Source organism: Myiozetetes cayanensis, unplaced genomic scaffold (assembly GCF_022539395.1).
Source record: "Myiozetetes cayanensis isolate MyiCay16 unplaced genomic scaffold, myiCay2020 scf6-25, whole genome shotgun sequence".
NCBI lineage: Eukaryota > Metazoa > Chordata > Aves > Passeriformes > Tyrannidae > Myiozetetes > Myiozetetes cayanensis.
This window is the reverse complement of record NW_026087853.1, coordinates 54,229,320-54,244,812: the sequence shown is the minus strand read 5'-3', so window position 1 is coordinate 54,244,812 and position 15,493 is coordinate 54,229,320. Positions and strand designations below refer to the sequence as shown.

Here is a 15,493-nt window from a genome sequence, read left to right as displayed (position 1 = left end):
GCCCCAGTGCCTTGGAATTCCCAGGCTGGGAGTGCTGGCACCAGGTGATCGGGGACCAGTCTGCCCCTCCTTGTAGCCCATCCTGGTGGCACTCTCCTGGGAATGGGGGCTTCTCCATGTGTGCCAGCCACATCCCAGTTTGGAAAGCTGGCCAGGAATGCTGGTGCCCACGTGTGCCGGCTTGTGCAGCTCTCCAGGAGCCATGTGCCAGGAAAACTCTGGCATGTCCACCCAGGCGAAGCTCTTCCAGTGAGGGGGCCGGTGCCAGGCAGCTCCCAACCTTCCTAAGGCTCCAGATGGGCCAGGAAGGAGCTCACGCTCCCTGCTCCGGGACTGACCGAGTCTCTTTCCACGGCCACAGAGCTTTATTTTGCTTTGCTTTGGAAATTTTTTTTTTTTTTTTTTTTTTTTTTTTTTTTTTTGGTGGGAAGCTGCTCATTAAGCCCTTGGCACTAGCCCTGGCTTTCACTCTGCTTCTCTCCACTCGCTTCCCACACGCTCCAGCTCCAACATTCCCGTCCCCACATGCACAGACATCCCAGCAGCTCTGTAACCTCCCGCTCTCACACAGCCGCTCCCGCTGGCACTTCCACCGGGGCCAAGTGGGTGGGAAGCACTGCTGACTCACGGGCCTGGCGCCTCAGGAAGGGCCACGCAGGAGCCTCCGGCACTGACCCCAGCCAGAGACTTTTCCCTGCCCTCCAGGAGGGAGGAACTCGCACTAAGAGGGCCAAGCAGACCCTTGGTCCCCAAATACCTGGGTAATTTGAGCCCTGCCATCCCAAATTTCTGGGTACCCCAAAGCCCTGGGGAATGGGACCACTGCCAGCCTAAATCCCTGGATAACCAAACTCCTGTCATTCCACCCTCTGCATTTGCAATCCCCAGGCCTCTGTATCCCAAATTCCCACTGAACCCTTGCCATCCCAACCTCTGAGTACCCCAAATACCTGGGCAACTGGACCTCTGTATCCCAACTCCCCGAGGAACTGGGATATCCAAAATCCCTTGGTACCCCAAATCCCTGGAAAAAAGGACCACTGCCATCCCAAATCCCTGGGTGCCTCCAAGCCTTTGGTAACCAAACCCCTGCCATTCCAACCTCTGGGTCTGGAATCCCTTGGCAACTGGAACCCCTTCCATTCCAAATTCCTGGGTACATCCAATCCCTGGATAACCAAATGCCTGCCATTCCAAACTCCAGGTACCCCAAATACCCAGGCATCTGGGCCTCTGTATCCCAAATCCCAGAGCAATTGGAACACCTGCCATCCCAAATCCCTAGATAACAGGGCCACTGCCATCCTAAATCCCTGGGTACATCCCCTCCATGTGTAACCAAACCTCTGCCATTCCAACTCTGAATACCTCAAATCCCTGGGTACCCCAAGTTCCTGGGTATTCCAAATTCCTGGACAACCAGATCCCTGCCATCCCAAATCCCTGCGTGTATCCAATCCCTGGTAACAGAACCCTTGTCATCCCAACCTTCTGGATATCCCAAATTCCTGGGCATCCCAACCCCTCCCATCTCAAACCCCTGTGCAACTGGACCCCTGCATTCCCAAATCCCTGGGCACCCCGAATCCCATTCCAGTGTGTTCCTTCTGCCCTGGCCACTGGGAAGGAAGGTGCTCCCGTGTCTCCCAAGACTGGGATGCTCCTCCCTGCTCCCCAAAGCTGGACCCTGGAGCTATGGAGAACAGCCCCAGCTTCCAAGCACGGCTTGGGAATCCACAGATTGTCACTCCCACATCCCAGAGCTCCACCAGCTCATCCCACAATTGTTTTTCCAGGATATGACCACTCAGGACTCCCTGGAAAAGGTACATGCTACTGCCAAACTGGAATTTTCAGCTCCTGCATGCTATGGCTACTCCAAAAAGAGTTTTCCACTCCTTTCTTCTGGTTTTCCCTTTTATTTTAGGAAGAACATGGATATTCCCTCTTCTCCCTCCCCACCCAACAAGGAGAACCTTTTCTTTCTTTGTCTTCTCTGGGAAAACACCACACAGGGAAAACCGGTCTGGTGGCTCAGCAGGATCATCCCGGCTCGCCTGCAATGTTGGGAGAATCTGGATCCTCAGATGAATTATCCCAGTGGATAAATGCCGGGCAAGCTTGCTGACCCGTGTGGGAGCGGAGCAGGTGATCCGTAGTGGATCCTCATGGAAGGCTGGGAATTCACCGGTGGGAAGCAGGGAGCACGGCAGACCCCCAACCAGGGCTCTCCCTCAGGAATAATCATCCCAGTAGCGATGGAGCCTCTTCCGTGTGTTTTAATTAGGGAGGGAGCAGCCGCCATGTGGCACAGCTGCCCGGCGCCACATTTTCCAGAGGCCTGGAGTGACACTCCCAGCGTGGCCGGTGCTGTTTGCCCTCTCCACATCTCCCTGTTATTTTATCCAGCCCTTTCACCAGAGCTGTGCTCTGCATCCAAGGAATTTATTCCTGCTCCTCTCCCAGGTCGAGAAAATATTAAAAGGACAGAGGACTGGGGCAAGAAACATGGATTATGTGGAATGCTGGAGATGGAGTGGCTGGAGAGACACAAGCCAGGGTGGCCACAGGGAATATCCCATATTCCCTCTCTTCCTGCTCCCTCCTCCCTCCTCCTCACTGCCAGCTGATCCCAGTCTGAGGTGTTTATATCCCATAGCTTCCCAATGCTCCTTGTTTTTTTGGGGAGTGATTTGGGCTAAAGAATCCTTCTGGCAGAGCTCTCCACTCTCCTGGAAACAATAGGAGCACCAGGATAGCACCCAGCTCCACAGGGATGGCCAGCCTGGCTCTTGGAGCCGACAGGAAAGCTGCTGGGCCGCCAGGTGCCTGGAAATCTCCATGGAAAAGCCAGGAAAGGTAGCAGGTGGAGGCCGAAGGTCTCCAAGTGGACTTTGCCCAGGAGAGCAGCTGCTCAGCAGCTGAGATGAGATCCGAGGCTGCTCCACAGGGCTTGGATTCTTCTTGCTGGCCCTGAGCCCATGGGAGGCAGGGACACTCCAGAGATCCCGGTCTGGGATCCATGGATCCTGCCTCCCCAAAACCTGACAGGAGAGGAGGGCCTGTCCTTCCTGGCAGCCCAAAGCCGGGTCCTTCTCTGCAGCCGGTTTGGGATCAGGTTTCGGATTGATTGAGCACTTGCTCCATCCCTGACTCAGCAGGGCCCCACTCCCAGAGTCCCAGGGCCTTTGGAAGGCTGGAACCAGCCAGGAAGGGCTTTGGGAAGGATGGGAATGATGTGTCCTCCCACTGCCCAGAATGCTGGACCCAGAGAACCTGGGAATGCTGACAGCAGGTGCCTGCGGCATTCCCACTCTCCTGGGGGACAACCCGGGAGCGCTTTCCCTCTTCCTGCTGCTTTCCCAGCCCTCCAGCGCTGGGATCATCTTTTTTTCATGAGCTCCGGCGGTCGATGCCCGGGAAAGGCAGAGCTGGGAGCGGGAGCTGCCCTTGGACACTCAACCACTGCCCTTCCTGCCCATTCCAAAGTGCTCCTCCGGCTCTGCCCACACGGAGCCAGGAGCTCTCAGCACATCTGAGGCCTTCGCTCTCCGCGTCCTGATGTCGGATAATCTGCGGCAATGGCTCCATATGGAGCCGTGACCTCGATTAGCTGGGCAATTAGTGCAATTAGGCTCCCTTGGAGCTCCCAAAGAACCTCTCTGGGGTTTTTTTTGGAGGCATGGAAAGGCAGGTCCTGCCAGGTAATTGCACAGTTAGGGATAAGTAGTTCCTGCCATGGATGGATGGACGGGTGGGTGGATGGGTGGGTGGGTGGGTGGGAGTGAGCGAGAGCTGGGAGGGCTGCAATGAGGTCATGTGGGATTAGGAAAACTCGGGAAAAATAGGATAGAGAGAGAAAATGAAGGATCTGCCCCAAAATCAGAGAGAAATTTGAGCAACTCTGTGGATTTCTCCCACATGCAGGAATCCGCGTGGAACCACCACAGACTCCCTGCATCCCCTGGACACATTTTGGGGTGAACCTTCCCTCCAAAGGCTCAGGAGAGGCCAGGGAACCCTGGATTTTCCCTCTGGAAGCAGCAACAGGGTGGGCAGGAGCAGCCATGGGAAGAAAAACCTCTGAAGAAGATCCCAGCTAGAAAAATCTGAGTCCCAGGGTGATGCCAAGACACAGCCATGCCCAACCTGCAATCCATCCCCATCCAATAGGCACCAAAACCTGGAATCCCAGGGAATATCCCACAGGACCCCATCAGCTCAAGCTGGGAAGGGAGACAGGAATATCCCAAAAAAAAGCTGTATCCAGCTGCAAAAAGAGCTCAGGAAAAGCTGTGGAGCATGAAGGGAATTCCTGCCAAGCCAGAGGTGGAAAGGCAGCGTCACAGGGATGATGATCCGTGGCCACATCCGCTTGTAATCCAAACATCTCCCTTCTGCCGCAGGTGTTGGAGCAAAGTCCGGGATAAGCCGTGTCCCTGCCAGAGCTGGAACAGATCCCAGCAGGAAAACCCTCTGGCACCAGCCTGGGATGGATTCAGAAAGCCAGGATCTGTGGGGCAGGGAAAAGCAGGGAGAAGGGGGGGACTTCATCCCAGTTATGGGAATAGCCAAGGTGAGAATTCACCTGACATTCCCAGCCTGGAGTGGAGGCACTAAAGGCTGGGAGAAAGGAATAATAGCCAGGGAACAACATGGGGTTATTGGGAACATCTTGTGCCAAAGCCCTCCAACAGCTCCCATGGAATCAGGGATGAGGATGAGCCTTAAGGTAGCTTCCAACCCCAACCATTCCAGGATTCCAGGATCTCCAACTGCTTGGAAAGGTCCAGTTTCTCAATGGAAGCTGGAAGAGCATGGAATTCAGGAATGGCTTGTGTTGGAAAGGGCCTTAAAGCTCATCCAGTCCCACTCCCTGCCATGGGCAGGGACACCTTCCACTAACTCAGACATGGAATTGCCCTTCCCACAGCCTCACAGGGCAGTGGAAGCTCCATCCCGCCCTCTCCACCTGGGAGATGCAACAATCCCAATCCCAGTTGATTCCATCACTGGAGCCTCCGGTGGAAGGGGGAGGATTTGTGCCCTGCAGCGGGAATGGCAACGCTGGAAAAGGCCGGTTCTGCTCCGCACGTGCTTTCCAGTTGCATCCCTCATCCAAACCCACCAGCCATCCAAGGAATGTGGTGTGTTGGACAGGGAGAGCTCCGGCTCCGGCTCCATGCCAGCTGCTGGCAGATGTTGGGATTATTAACTCCCGGCACGCTCCCAGCAGCCGGCAGCTCCGGCGTCATGCTCCACTGCCGCTCCCATCCCATTCCCGCGGTTCCCGAGGCTGGGAGCAGATGTCTGGCACTGTGCTCCACAAATTCCCTTGTTCCTGGCATGGAGAGCACCAGATGGGCTTCCCGATGCTCCAGTGCAGAGTGGGAAAGCAATTCCCAACCCGGTGGGGGAGCTTCAGGATGATGAACCCGCTCCTGGCACCTCCTGCCCCCACCTGTTATTCCCGCATGGATATGGAGCTGTTCCCTGGCGCAGGAGGCTGCCTGAATTCCCAAAAAGGATTTTGGAGGCTGGAGGATCATGCCAGCGCTGCCAAGCACCTGCTGCCGTCCCTGGATGTGTGATCCTTGAGGATATTTTGAGAATGGGCCGGGATGGGGATCTGTGGCTCCAGCGGGGCCTGTCGCTCTTCCCAGTTCCTCTCCAGGAGCTGGGAATGAGCAGGGGGGGGTCCTGGAATTCTGGAGATTCTGAAGCCATCCCTATGGGTGGGGGGTGTTTGTCACTGTTGTGATAGGGGGATCTGAGGGAAGGGGAGGAGGGATGGGATATGGGGTAGGAATTGGGTGGGAAGGGATAGGAACAGGTGGAAATGGATGAGATGGGATGGGGAGGGATAAGGAAGAATAGGAAGGAATGGGATAGGATGGGGTGGGGTGAGGATGGGAAGGAATGGAATGGGAGGGGGTGGGGTAGGGACTGGAAGGAATGGGATGGGATGGGATAGGACAGGATAGGATAGGATAGGATAGGATAGGATAGGATAGGATAGGATAGGATAGGATAGGATGAAAAAATAATGGGATGGGATGAGAAAGAATAGGATGGGATGGGATATGGGGTGGAATTTCCAAGTGCTCCTCCAAGGAGCTCCAGACAGGGTTTCCTCATCTAGTGCTGATGTTTTGGGGCTCCAAGTGTGGATGATCCTCTGCTGTCTCATGTCCAGCAGGAACACACCCCAGAGCAGGTTCTTCTTACTGGGAAGTGCAGAGGGGAGCACTAAGGCCCTGCTGGGCTCCATGGGCTCTCCCCATCCCCGGGAGCTGCCAGAAGGGGTAGGAGAAGGCACAGGAATTGCAGCCAGGAAAGGCCCTTCTGCCCCTTTCTTCCATCCTCATCCTGAGTCTCCCACCCCTCTGGAGCTGCCGTGGGCCCCATCCCAATCCAGGGAACTCCTCCTTACGTGACTCATCCCACCGGGATCCCCCTCCTCAGCCGAGTGACGCAAATCCTCCCACCCCAATCCCGGAGCTGGATTTAGAATGGATTCACTGGTGGAGCCAGGGAAGATCCAACGCCTCCGGCCGCCATCGTGATCCCCACCAGGAATGGGGTGGAGATCCATCCCTGGGAGTCTGGGATGGGTGTCCTGCCCTCCTCCCACCTGGCAAGGTGGGCAGAGGACAGGGATTAATTCCTGGGATGGTGGGGATGGACGGGAGTGGGAATGGGGGTGTCCTTTTGGAGCTGCTCCCGTGTGTCCCTTGTGCCAGCACACTCAGAGTGGAGGGGATGGGATGGGATGGGATGGGGTGGGATGGGATGGGAAAGGACGAGATGGGGTGGGAAGGGATGGCAAAGGACGGGATGGGGTGAGATGGGCCACGATCCATGTGGGACTCCCACGGTAACAATGCAAGGCAGGAGCTGGAGCAGCTTCCGGAGGCCCCATCCTGAATCCAGCCCTTCCTGGGTGGTTTTCCACAGGATAGCAAGACAGCAGATGTGGGTCCTGAGGTGGGACAGTGGAGCTGGGAAGAGAATTCCTGGGATCCTGCAGCCTGGACCCCCTCCAGCATCCCTGGAATGGACTGAGAGGAATCAGGAGCACCAGGAGCATCAGGATGTGATGGGAGCATGAGGAACCCTGGGATGCACTGGGAGTACTGGGATTCCTGGGAGAAACACTGGGGTGTGCTGGGAGCACTGGGAGCAGGGGGAGCACTAGGATGCACTGAGCACAGGGATGCTCCAGGAGTACTGGGAGCTCTGGGAATACAGGGAGCACTGGGATGAACTGGGAACATTAGGATCCTGGGAGCACCAGGATGCACTGGGAACACTGGGATGCACAAGTCGTGTAGGGATCCCCGGGAGCACAAGGATGCTCCAGGAGCACTGAGAACCTTGGGAATAGAGGGAGCACCGGGATGCACTGGGAGAACAGGGATGCGCTGGGAGCAGAGGAACACTTGGATGCACTGGGATGCGCTGGGAGAATGGGGACGCACCGGAAACATCGGGATCCTCGGGAGCACAGGGATGTTCCAGGAGCACCGGGAGCCCTGGGAACGGAGGGAGCCCCGGGAACGGAGGGAGCCCCGGGATGCAGTGGGATGCGCCGCGAGCCCGGGATAGGAACCTGCGGTCTTGGAGCTCCTGCTGGTGGCTGTCGGGGAGAACTACCAGGATCGGCCGACGGGAGAGCCCCGGGATACACGGGAGAGTCCTGGGATACACGGGACAGCCCCGGGATACACGGGAGAGTCCTGGGATACACGGGAGAGCTCCGGGGCGTGGGACATGGAGCATCCCACCATCCCGGGAAACACGGGCTGACGGAACCCCGGGATGGGCCAAGGCTCTCCCTGTCCCAGCAGTCACCTGGGACGGTTCAGAGCCGCATCCCGACTCACTTCCCGTGGGAATCCCAGCAGCGGGAAGCACGCTCCACACAGAGTCGCCAACCACCCCGAAAGAGCCTGGGGCGACACCGGGAGAGGGGAATTCTGGGAAAGCTTGATGTTAACGCGTGAAGTAGGATTTGGGGCTACGGTCCTGGATCTGGGTGTGGGAGTGAGGAGGGAGCGGAAAATCACAGCAATTCCTTCATTTTTCCTTTTGCTGACACAGGTATTGAAAATAAGAGGGAGAGAGGAGGAATGGGAACATCCAGGACCCTCAGGGCAGCTGCAGTTGCATTTCCAGAGCGTTGTGTCCTTTCCCATGGATGCTCCGATGGATTGTTCCATATCCACTGTGTCCCCACCCCAGCAGGTTACTGCTTCTCCATGGAAAATGTCTCAAAAGTGGGGGGAATATCCAGGAATCCCTTACTTCCAGACATCCCTGTGGCACTGCCAGATGCTGCTCCCTCCTTGGAGGACTGGCAGGGCAGGATTCCTGGGTACTCCCATTACTTTTGGGACATCCAAATCCCGTTTCTCCACAGGAAATGGCCCTTTGAAGTGGTGGAAATATCCAGGAATCCCTCTCTGCCGGTCCCCACAGAGGACCTAGCAGTGTCACATGGATTTAAGGAAGCAGGGAGTGGGATCAGGGTTATTTTGGGAGCCTGTGGTTGGGTCACACTTCCCTCATTCCCCTTCCCACCTGATCAAAGTGTGCTGCCAATGGGAGGACTCCCAGCTCTCCAGCCCCTCCGTCCACCTCGCTTGCCCTCCAGCCGGAGCTCCACAAGGAAAAATCGATCCCTGCCTTCCAAAAAAAGCAGCTGCCAGTAGCTTTTTTTAGCAACCCATCCCATTTGCCTCCTCCTCCCCTCCTGGCCCAGGGAGCCCAACCTGTGGCTAAATTAGCTGTGTCTTCCCGAGGGATATGGGCTGGAAAGAGCAGGAAGAGAGGCTGGTTGTGCTGGAATATTCCACGGCAGCCACCCCATCCATCGCTCCTTGCCCAGGGATTTGTCCCAGTCCTGGAGCACGGCTGGGATCCAGCAATCCCAGCCCCTATTGGGACCACTTCCCAGAAGGAAAAGGGGATGTGGAAAGAAGCAGGAGCTCTCGGGTGCCTTTTTCCTGCTCCTGGGGAAGCAGGATACAACCCTGCAGAAATCCTGCTCATATCCCGTGGATTATGGAGGTGCTGAGGCACGGGAGCAGAGCACATGGAATATTTAGGTCACAATAAATGAGCTCCCTCATTAGTGCCTCTGGATCTGCTCCTATGTGGGGCCGGGGCTGGAAAATTGGCCTCTGCCTTCCCGGGAAGAGGATTTGGAAACCCCTGAGTGGAGGGAAAGGCTGACTGTTTCAAGGAGAGCAAGGAGGTGGAAACATTGGAATTGTCAGGGATGGATGGACTCACAGGGAACAGTGGGAAGCAGAGCTCCAACATCCTGAAATCACCTTTAATTTCAGAGATTTTTAGGTTTTGCCCTTTGTAAAAGGTTTTCCTGTTTGTTACACACCCCCCCCCAATCCCCCGCTTCAGGTGCTGCCCATCCCAGGTAGTTCCCATCCCAGGAAATTCCCATCCCAGATGATTCCCATCAGGATCATAACTGGAGCAGGAAATGGTGGGATATGCCCTGATAAAAAGGGGGGTGAGGAAAGGGCAGGTTTTTTTGGGAAACCTCAGGGAGTGTCTTGCTGTGCTAGTGGGGATGGATCCTGCCTGGGATTCTGGAGCTGCTGGAAGTGCATTGGAAGGTGAGTTTATTCCTCGAGTGTGTTTGGGACACTAAGGATGGAGTAGGATTTTCCTTCTACCTTCTTCCCCCAGGATTTTTTTCCCCTGGCAGGGGTAGCAGGGGGAGGGAGGGGCTTTCCCCCTCTATTCTCCCTGGAATGCTGTATCCTCAGCATGAGGAGGATGTGGAACTGCTGGAGCAAGTCCAGAGCAGGACATGGAGGTTCTCAGAGGCCAGGGGTGTCCAGTGTGGAGAAGGGAAGGCTCCAGGGAAACTTCAGAGCCCCTTCCAGGGCCTAAAAAGCAGCTCCAAGAGAGTTTGAGAAGGAGTGGAAAAGCACCTGAAGGGCCAGGATAAAGGGAATGGCTTCCCACTGCCAGAGGGTGAGTTAAATGGGATATTGGGAAGGCATTCCTCCCTGTGAGGTGGTGAGGCCCTGGAATGGATTTCCAAGGGAAGCTGTGGCTGCCTTATCCCTGGAAGTGTCCAAGGTCAGGTTGGAGCGACCGGGGAGAGCGGAAGGTGTTGGAGTTGGAATTGGATGGGCTTTGAGGTCCCTTCCCACCCAAACTATTCCAAGATTCCCTGGCTCTGGGAGGATTTTGGGTGCTCGTGGCCATGAAGACGCACCCCTGGGATCCCAGTGGGCCTCTGGCAAAGGAAAAAAGCGGGATGGCAGAGCCAGGGATGTTCCCCCACAGCTGGGAGATTACAGCAGGGAGGAGCAGTGGGAATTTCTGGCTGCTCCGGAGTGCAACTGGCAGCGGGAGAACTCCTGAGGATGAGTCAGTGTCCCTAAAATCCAGGTAGGAAACATTTCAAGGAGAGACTCTGTGGCTGTGTCCGTGCTGTGAATCCCAGAGCTGGTGGAATCTCTGCCGCAGGAATCCTGGAATGGGTTGGGATGGAAGGGATTTGAAATATCATCTCATTCCATTCCAGAAAAGAATTCCTTGGCTTCCAGCAGCTGCAGAGGGAAGCACAGGTGGCAGTGACTGATCCCAACAACTGGTTGTACTGGCAGAAAAAGGATTCTTTCCCAGGTAACAGGGAGAAGGGAATAGGAAATGGCCACACATGGGGGGTCTCTGAATTCCAGCGTTGTGGAATGCAGGGGATACAAAGGAGCAGCAGGGGAGGATCCAGAACATCAATCAACCCTAAAATGTAGGGAGGAGATTCCTGAAGTTAAGGTGAAAGGGATCAGGGATCACAAAAGAGGGACTGGGAGGGTTGGAGGCCTCCTCCCTGCCAAAGGGGAGTGGGAAAAATCCAGGTACAGACTGTTGGGAAAAGGGGGTGGAGGATAACGTGCTTCTCCTAAAAGTGTCCCTGAATTCCAGACTGGATTGGGTTGGAAGGGGCATTAAAGCTCATCCCATTCCAAACCCTCCTGCTACCCCGTGTTGCTCCAAACCCTTTTCCAACCTGGCCTGGGACACTTGCAAGGATGGGGCAGCTGCAGCTTCCCTGGGAAACCCGTTCTAGGGAAGGATTTCTTCCCAGTATCCCATCTCAATTCACCCTCTTTCAGTTCTGGATCATTCCCACTCGACCTTGAGCTGCTTTGTGCCGCGGGATGTGCTCAGGAAGCAGTGACTCTGTGTAATTGGTGTCACCGGGAGCATCTGAGGCTTTTGAGATGAGTAATTCCAGCAGCTTAATTGGGAAAACCAGGCTCTCTAGGTCTTGCCAAGCTCATTGGCAGGACAAGTCTGTGGCTGAGGTGTCTGTCAGAAGGGATGGAGCACGTGGAATTCCTTGTGGATGCAGAGGGAAGCAAAAATGTGGGACAACATCCTTATTTTTCACAGGGTGTGTGTTTATTTTGGAGTGTGTCCTTGGGATCCTGGTGATTTTGCCCCATGGTGGTGCCTGGAGCCAGTCCGGAGTGGGCAGATATTCCTTAAAACCACAGCTCTTCCCATTGGACCTCTCATCCCTCAAATCCTACCCCCAGTGCTGCTTGTCTCCACTTCCAAGGGTTTTTTTCTCTCCAGCTCCTGCACTCAGAGCCTCGTTTGTGCCATCAGGCTTTGACAGGCTCTTGGCACCTCTCCCTTCCACCGGGAATGACCCGGGAGCAGCAATTCCCACCCTCTCCCTGCTTTGCCCTGGCCCTGCCACCACCCCAATCTTGCAGGGAGCCTTTTTTTGAGAGCTGGCAGTGGGAGCCAAGAGGTTCAGATAGTTTGAAATGTCAGAGAGAGGTGGAAATGTATCCCGGAGACGGTGTGGCTGGGAATTCACAGCCAGATGCTACTCCAGAGCTTTTTCCTCGCTCCCAGCTGTGACTTTGTCCCAGGGACTCACCCAGGGATGACGCCTATGGCCTCTGGAGAAGGGGAACGGGATGAGAGGCTGGAAGGGGGGGAATTCTTGATGGGCAGAAGTGCAAATGCATCTTGGCTCCCGCCGCCTCTGTGACCTTTCCCGCTGTGACATGATCTATCCTGGCACTCGAAGGTGGAGGGAAGGGGAGAATAGGTCACCTCTTGGTTTCTGCCACCCTTTCACCTCCCAAAAACAGAGTTTGGAGTCATCAGGAGTCCCAAGTTCCCAGTTCCAGCCCTCTGTCCAATTCCCTTGGCAGCCACTCGTCCTTCACTCCTTTAGGAAGTGTCTGAGGCAGATTCTACCCCTCGGACCCCCTCCTGCTTCCCTCTTTTTCCTTGTGTCTGGCTCTCTGGATCCTCCCTGTCTCCTGTCACTGTGGCACACAATCCTGATTGTGGAGCAGGCTCCCCTCCTATGCCGGGAATTCTTGGATGGGGGGGGTTGCTAGCATTCCTGCTGCCTCTTTCTTTCCAGCCTCATCTTTTCCAGGTCCTTCCCCTTCACAGAATCCTTTGGGCTGGAAAAGCACCCTGAGGTCATTGATTCCAACTCTTAGCTCTGCCACCACTAATCCACGTCTCCAAGTGCCACATCCATCTTTTAAATCCCCCAGGGATGGGCACTCCACCACTGGAGCCTGTTCCAACCCTTTCCATGGAGGAATTTCCCGACATCCAGACTGGCTCAGCTTAAGGTCATTTCTTCTTGTCCTGTCGCTTGTTTCCTGGGAAAATCCAGACCCCCACCTGGCTCCAACCTCTCTCCAGGGAATTGTGGAGAGCAGGAAGATCCCCCCTCAGTCCTCCTTTTTTTCCAGGTTAAGATAAAATTCCCTGCTACATTTTATGGGCTTGTCCAAAAGGGAGCTGCTCTCTGCCAGGTAAAACTGGGAAATTCTCCATAGAATAGTTATTCCAGGTTATTGCTCCTCAAGGCAACCTCTGCTTTGTTCCGAGGTCCCTCTCCCATCTTCCTGCTGGATGTGATCCCGACCCCTGTGTCAGGGCTTTGTGGAGGAGCTGGGCTCAGGTAGTGCCAGGACTTAGGATATCAGCAGGAAGCAGAGGCTCCAGGCGGGAGCAGAGCCTCCCCCTCTGGCACTTCAGAGCTGGGATGGAGCCAAGTGGGTCAGGAAAGGCTTTGAGGTCTGAGGGAAGTGGGGAATGGCCCTGGAGCCTGGTGGGAGGGGTGGGAATGGAGCCAGGAGCAGGAATCCTTCATTGAAACCCTCTGGTTCATCCAGCTGCCTCCAGAGGCAGGAGCAGGATCCTGAAGAAGCAGAGAAAGGGAAGGATTTGACCTAATGGAATTATCCAAGTGGCTCCAGCTGCTGCTCTCCGATTGCATCCGGCTGATGTCTGGAGATGTGGTCCACAGGGAACAACAACCTCCATCCTCTCTGTGGAGCCTGCATCCAACAGCAACATTCCAGGCTTACTCGGGAGCCCGGGAGGGGCAGAAGGCTCCAAACTCTGGCACTGCTTCCCTGGAGCACCGACAGGTATAGCACAGCCGGACTGTAAAATTCTCGATCCTGCCACATTCCCATCACAGGAAGCTCCTGAAAATTGAGAAGTGGCACATCCTTGGGCTGAACTCCCACAGTTTGCTGGCTGTGCCGGGCAAGTTGTGCCAATGCCACCCGAGCAAATGCCACGGAGCCCTGGGAACAGGCCAGTCCTGCCTGTGGGGGTGAACTCATCCCACATCCCTGTGAAATCCTGATTCATGCCTGGGCTGGATCCTCCTTCCAGAGGAGGCTGGAGCCAAGGTCATCGGAAGGGTGGGCGGGCGGGCAGGAGGAATTTGGGCAGGGGTGAAGCAGATAAGGAAAACGCCACCTTATCCCTGGGATTAGGGAGGGCTGGGCTGGAGCTGGGATCAAACAGCACCCTGGGACTCAGGGGAGCTCGTGGGATGGCAATTCCTCCCCCTGAGCCTTTGGGATTCATTTCCATGCCCTTTTTTTTTTTCCAACTGAGGAAAGAGAAGTTTGTCTGACTGTTTTATCCACTCCGGTTTCCTGACAGAGAGGCCACCTGGAGCTGCCAGGCAGGAAGATTCCCTGAATTTTGCTGGGCACAGTGAGAAATCCCAGTGAATTGTTATTTAACGTTCCTTTTCCATGGCGATGGCTCTTTCCAGGGGAGAAATTTCTGGGCTGAGGAGTCACAGCTTGGATAAGGCTGGATAATGTCCTTGGGAAGGCGGGATTGATTGGAGCCTTGGCTTCCAGAGTTAAATCTGGCATAAATTCAGCAAAGCAGCTGGAAAGAGGAGTTTGTGCTTGGAATCCTGAGGAGAGAGGGCTATGCTGAATTCCCAAGCGCAGCCTGGGGGAGAAACCCTTTCCAGGCTTTTTTTTTTTTTTGTGGAGTCCAAGAAATCTGTGTGTGTTTACTATATGCCAAAAGCATGGGAACCTTGGGAAAAGGGAGGGATCCCGCAAGGAAAGAGGCTTTGGGGCTGGAAAAGGGGTCTCAGCTGGTTCCTGAGTGGAAGCTGTGGTTGCTCCATCCCTGGAAGTGCCCCAGGACAGGTTGGGTGGAGCTTGGAGCAACCTGCGATAGCGGCAGGTGTCCCTGGATGGGATTTAAGCCCTTTCCAAGCCAACCTACTCCAGGATTTTTTGCCTGCTCTCCTCGTGTTCCTGGCAGAGGTTTGCCAATCCCATGAGGAAGGAGGCCCTGCCTTTGGGAGATCTCAACCCCTGGTGTGCCAATCCAAGCTGGAATTCGGGTTTTTGGCTTGTCTTGGATCATCTGTCCCCAGGTTTGGCTTAGATTGGGAAGTCTCCCCCCCAAGATTAACTGGTTTTTAGGGATTCAGGTTTGGAACTGGGACAGGAGTGAATTCTGGATTGCTAGAAAGGCAGGAATGGGGAGCAAGGATTGAGTGGGAACTGGATTGGCATCAAACACCCTTCCTGGAGTGCCCTGAGACTGGGAACATGTGGAATACGGGAAGCAGCAGCATCCCTTGTCCCACTCCCAGCTTTCCATAGGCTCTGCTGCCAATGTGTGATTATCCATTAGAATTATAAATAGAGATTATGTAATGGAATTATATAACATTAATAGGACAATATTAACTATCCCATGTTACAGTTTATGGCAATATAACATCACAACATGGGAATATCTTCCATTTTATATACTCTATGTAAAATACAGGAATATATATTACATTTTCTGTTTTATCCACTGCAGGTGATACAATTGAAATGCACGTGGTGTAATTAATTAGAGCTGTGTGGCTGATACATCCTTAATCTTCTGTTGTAAATTGAGTTGTGACTCTCTTTCAGTGCTTGTAAATGCCCCAAGCAGCTCGAGGGGAAGGTGGGATTGGGGAGCAACCGCAGTCTGGGACACCCCTCCAAATCCTGGCACTGGAGGATCTGCAGAAAAGCTGGATGCGGCTCGAGAAGGGAGGGGATTTTTGGGAGCACAGGGAGCGCCTGGAGAAGCCTCTTACTTGGGATGACGGGATTTAAGGAAGGTTGGAGCTCTGCCGGTTCCAGCAGCTGCTCCT

At 54.9% G+C, this 15,493-nt stretch overlaps 1 protein-coding gene across 4 annotated transcripts; it reads left to right on the top strand.

Moving 5' to 3' along the window:
* Window positions 1-5,995: 5,995 nt before the first annotated feature.
* LOC126651334 (uncharacterized) lies at window positions 5,996-15,206 on the top strand. 4 transcript variants are annotated; one of them, XR_007631638.1, is made up of 5 exons: window positions 5,996-6,642; window positions 6,958-8,247; window positions 8,594-10,665; window positions 13,203-13,460; window positions 13,990-15,206. XR_007631638.1 is itself a non-coding variant. In XM_050337147.1 (3 exons), the coding sequence occupies exons 2-3, from the start codon at window positions 7,822-7,824 to the stop codon at window positions 9,077-9,079; spliced, it is 912 nt and encodes a 303-aa protein (XP_050193104.1). In that variant the 5' UTR covers window positions 5,996-6,642; window positions 6,958-7,821; the 3' UTR covers window positions 9,080-10,905. The 4 variants fall into 4 exon arrangements, 1 of the variants encoding a protein (XP_050193104.1); XR_007631637.1 differs by having other exon boundaries at window positions 13,942-15,206; XR_007631639.1 differs by lacking the exons at window positions 13,203-13,460; window positions 13,990-15,206 and adding an exon at window positions 11,157-11,687.
* Window positions 15,207-15,493: the final 287 nt, after the last annotated feature.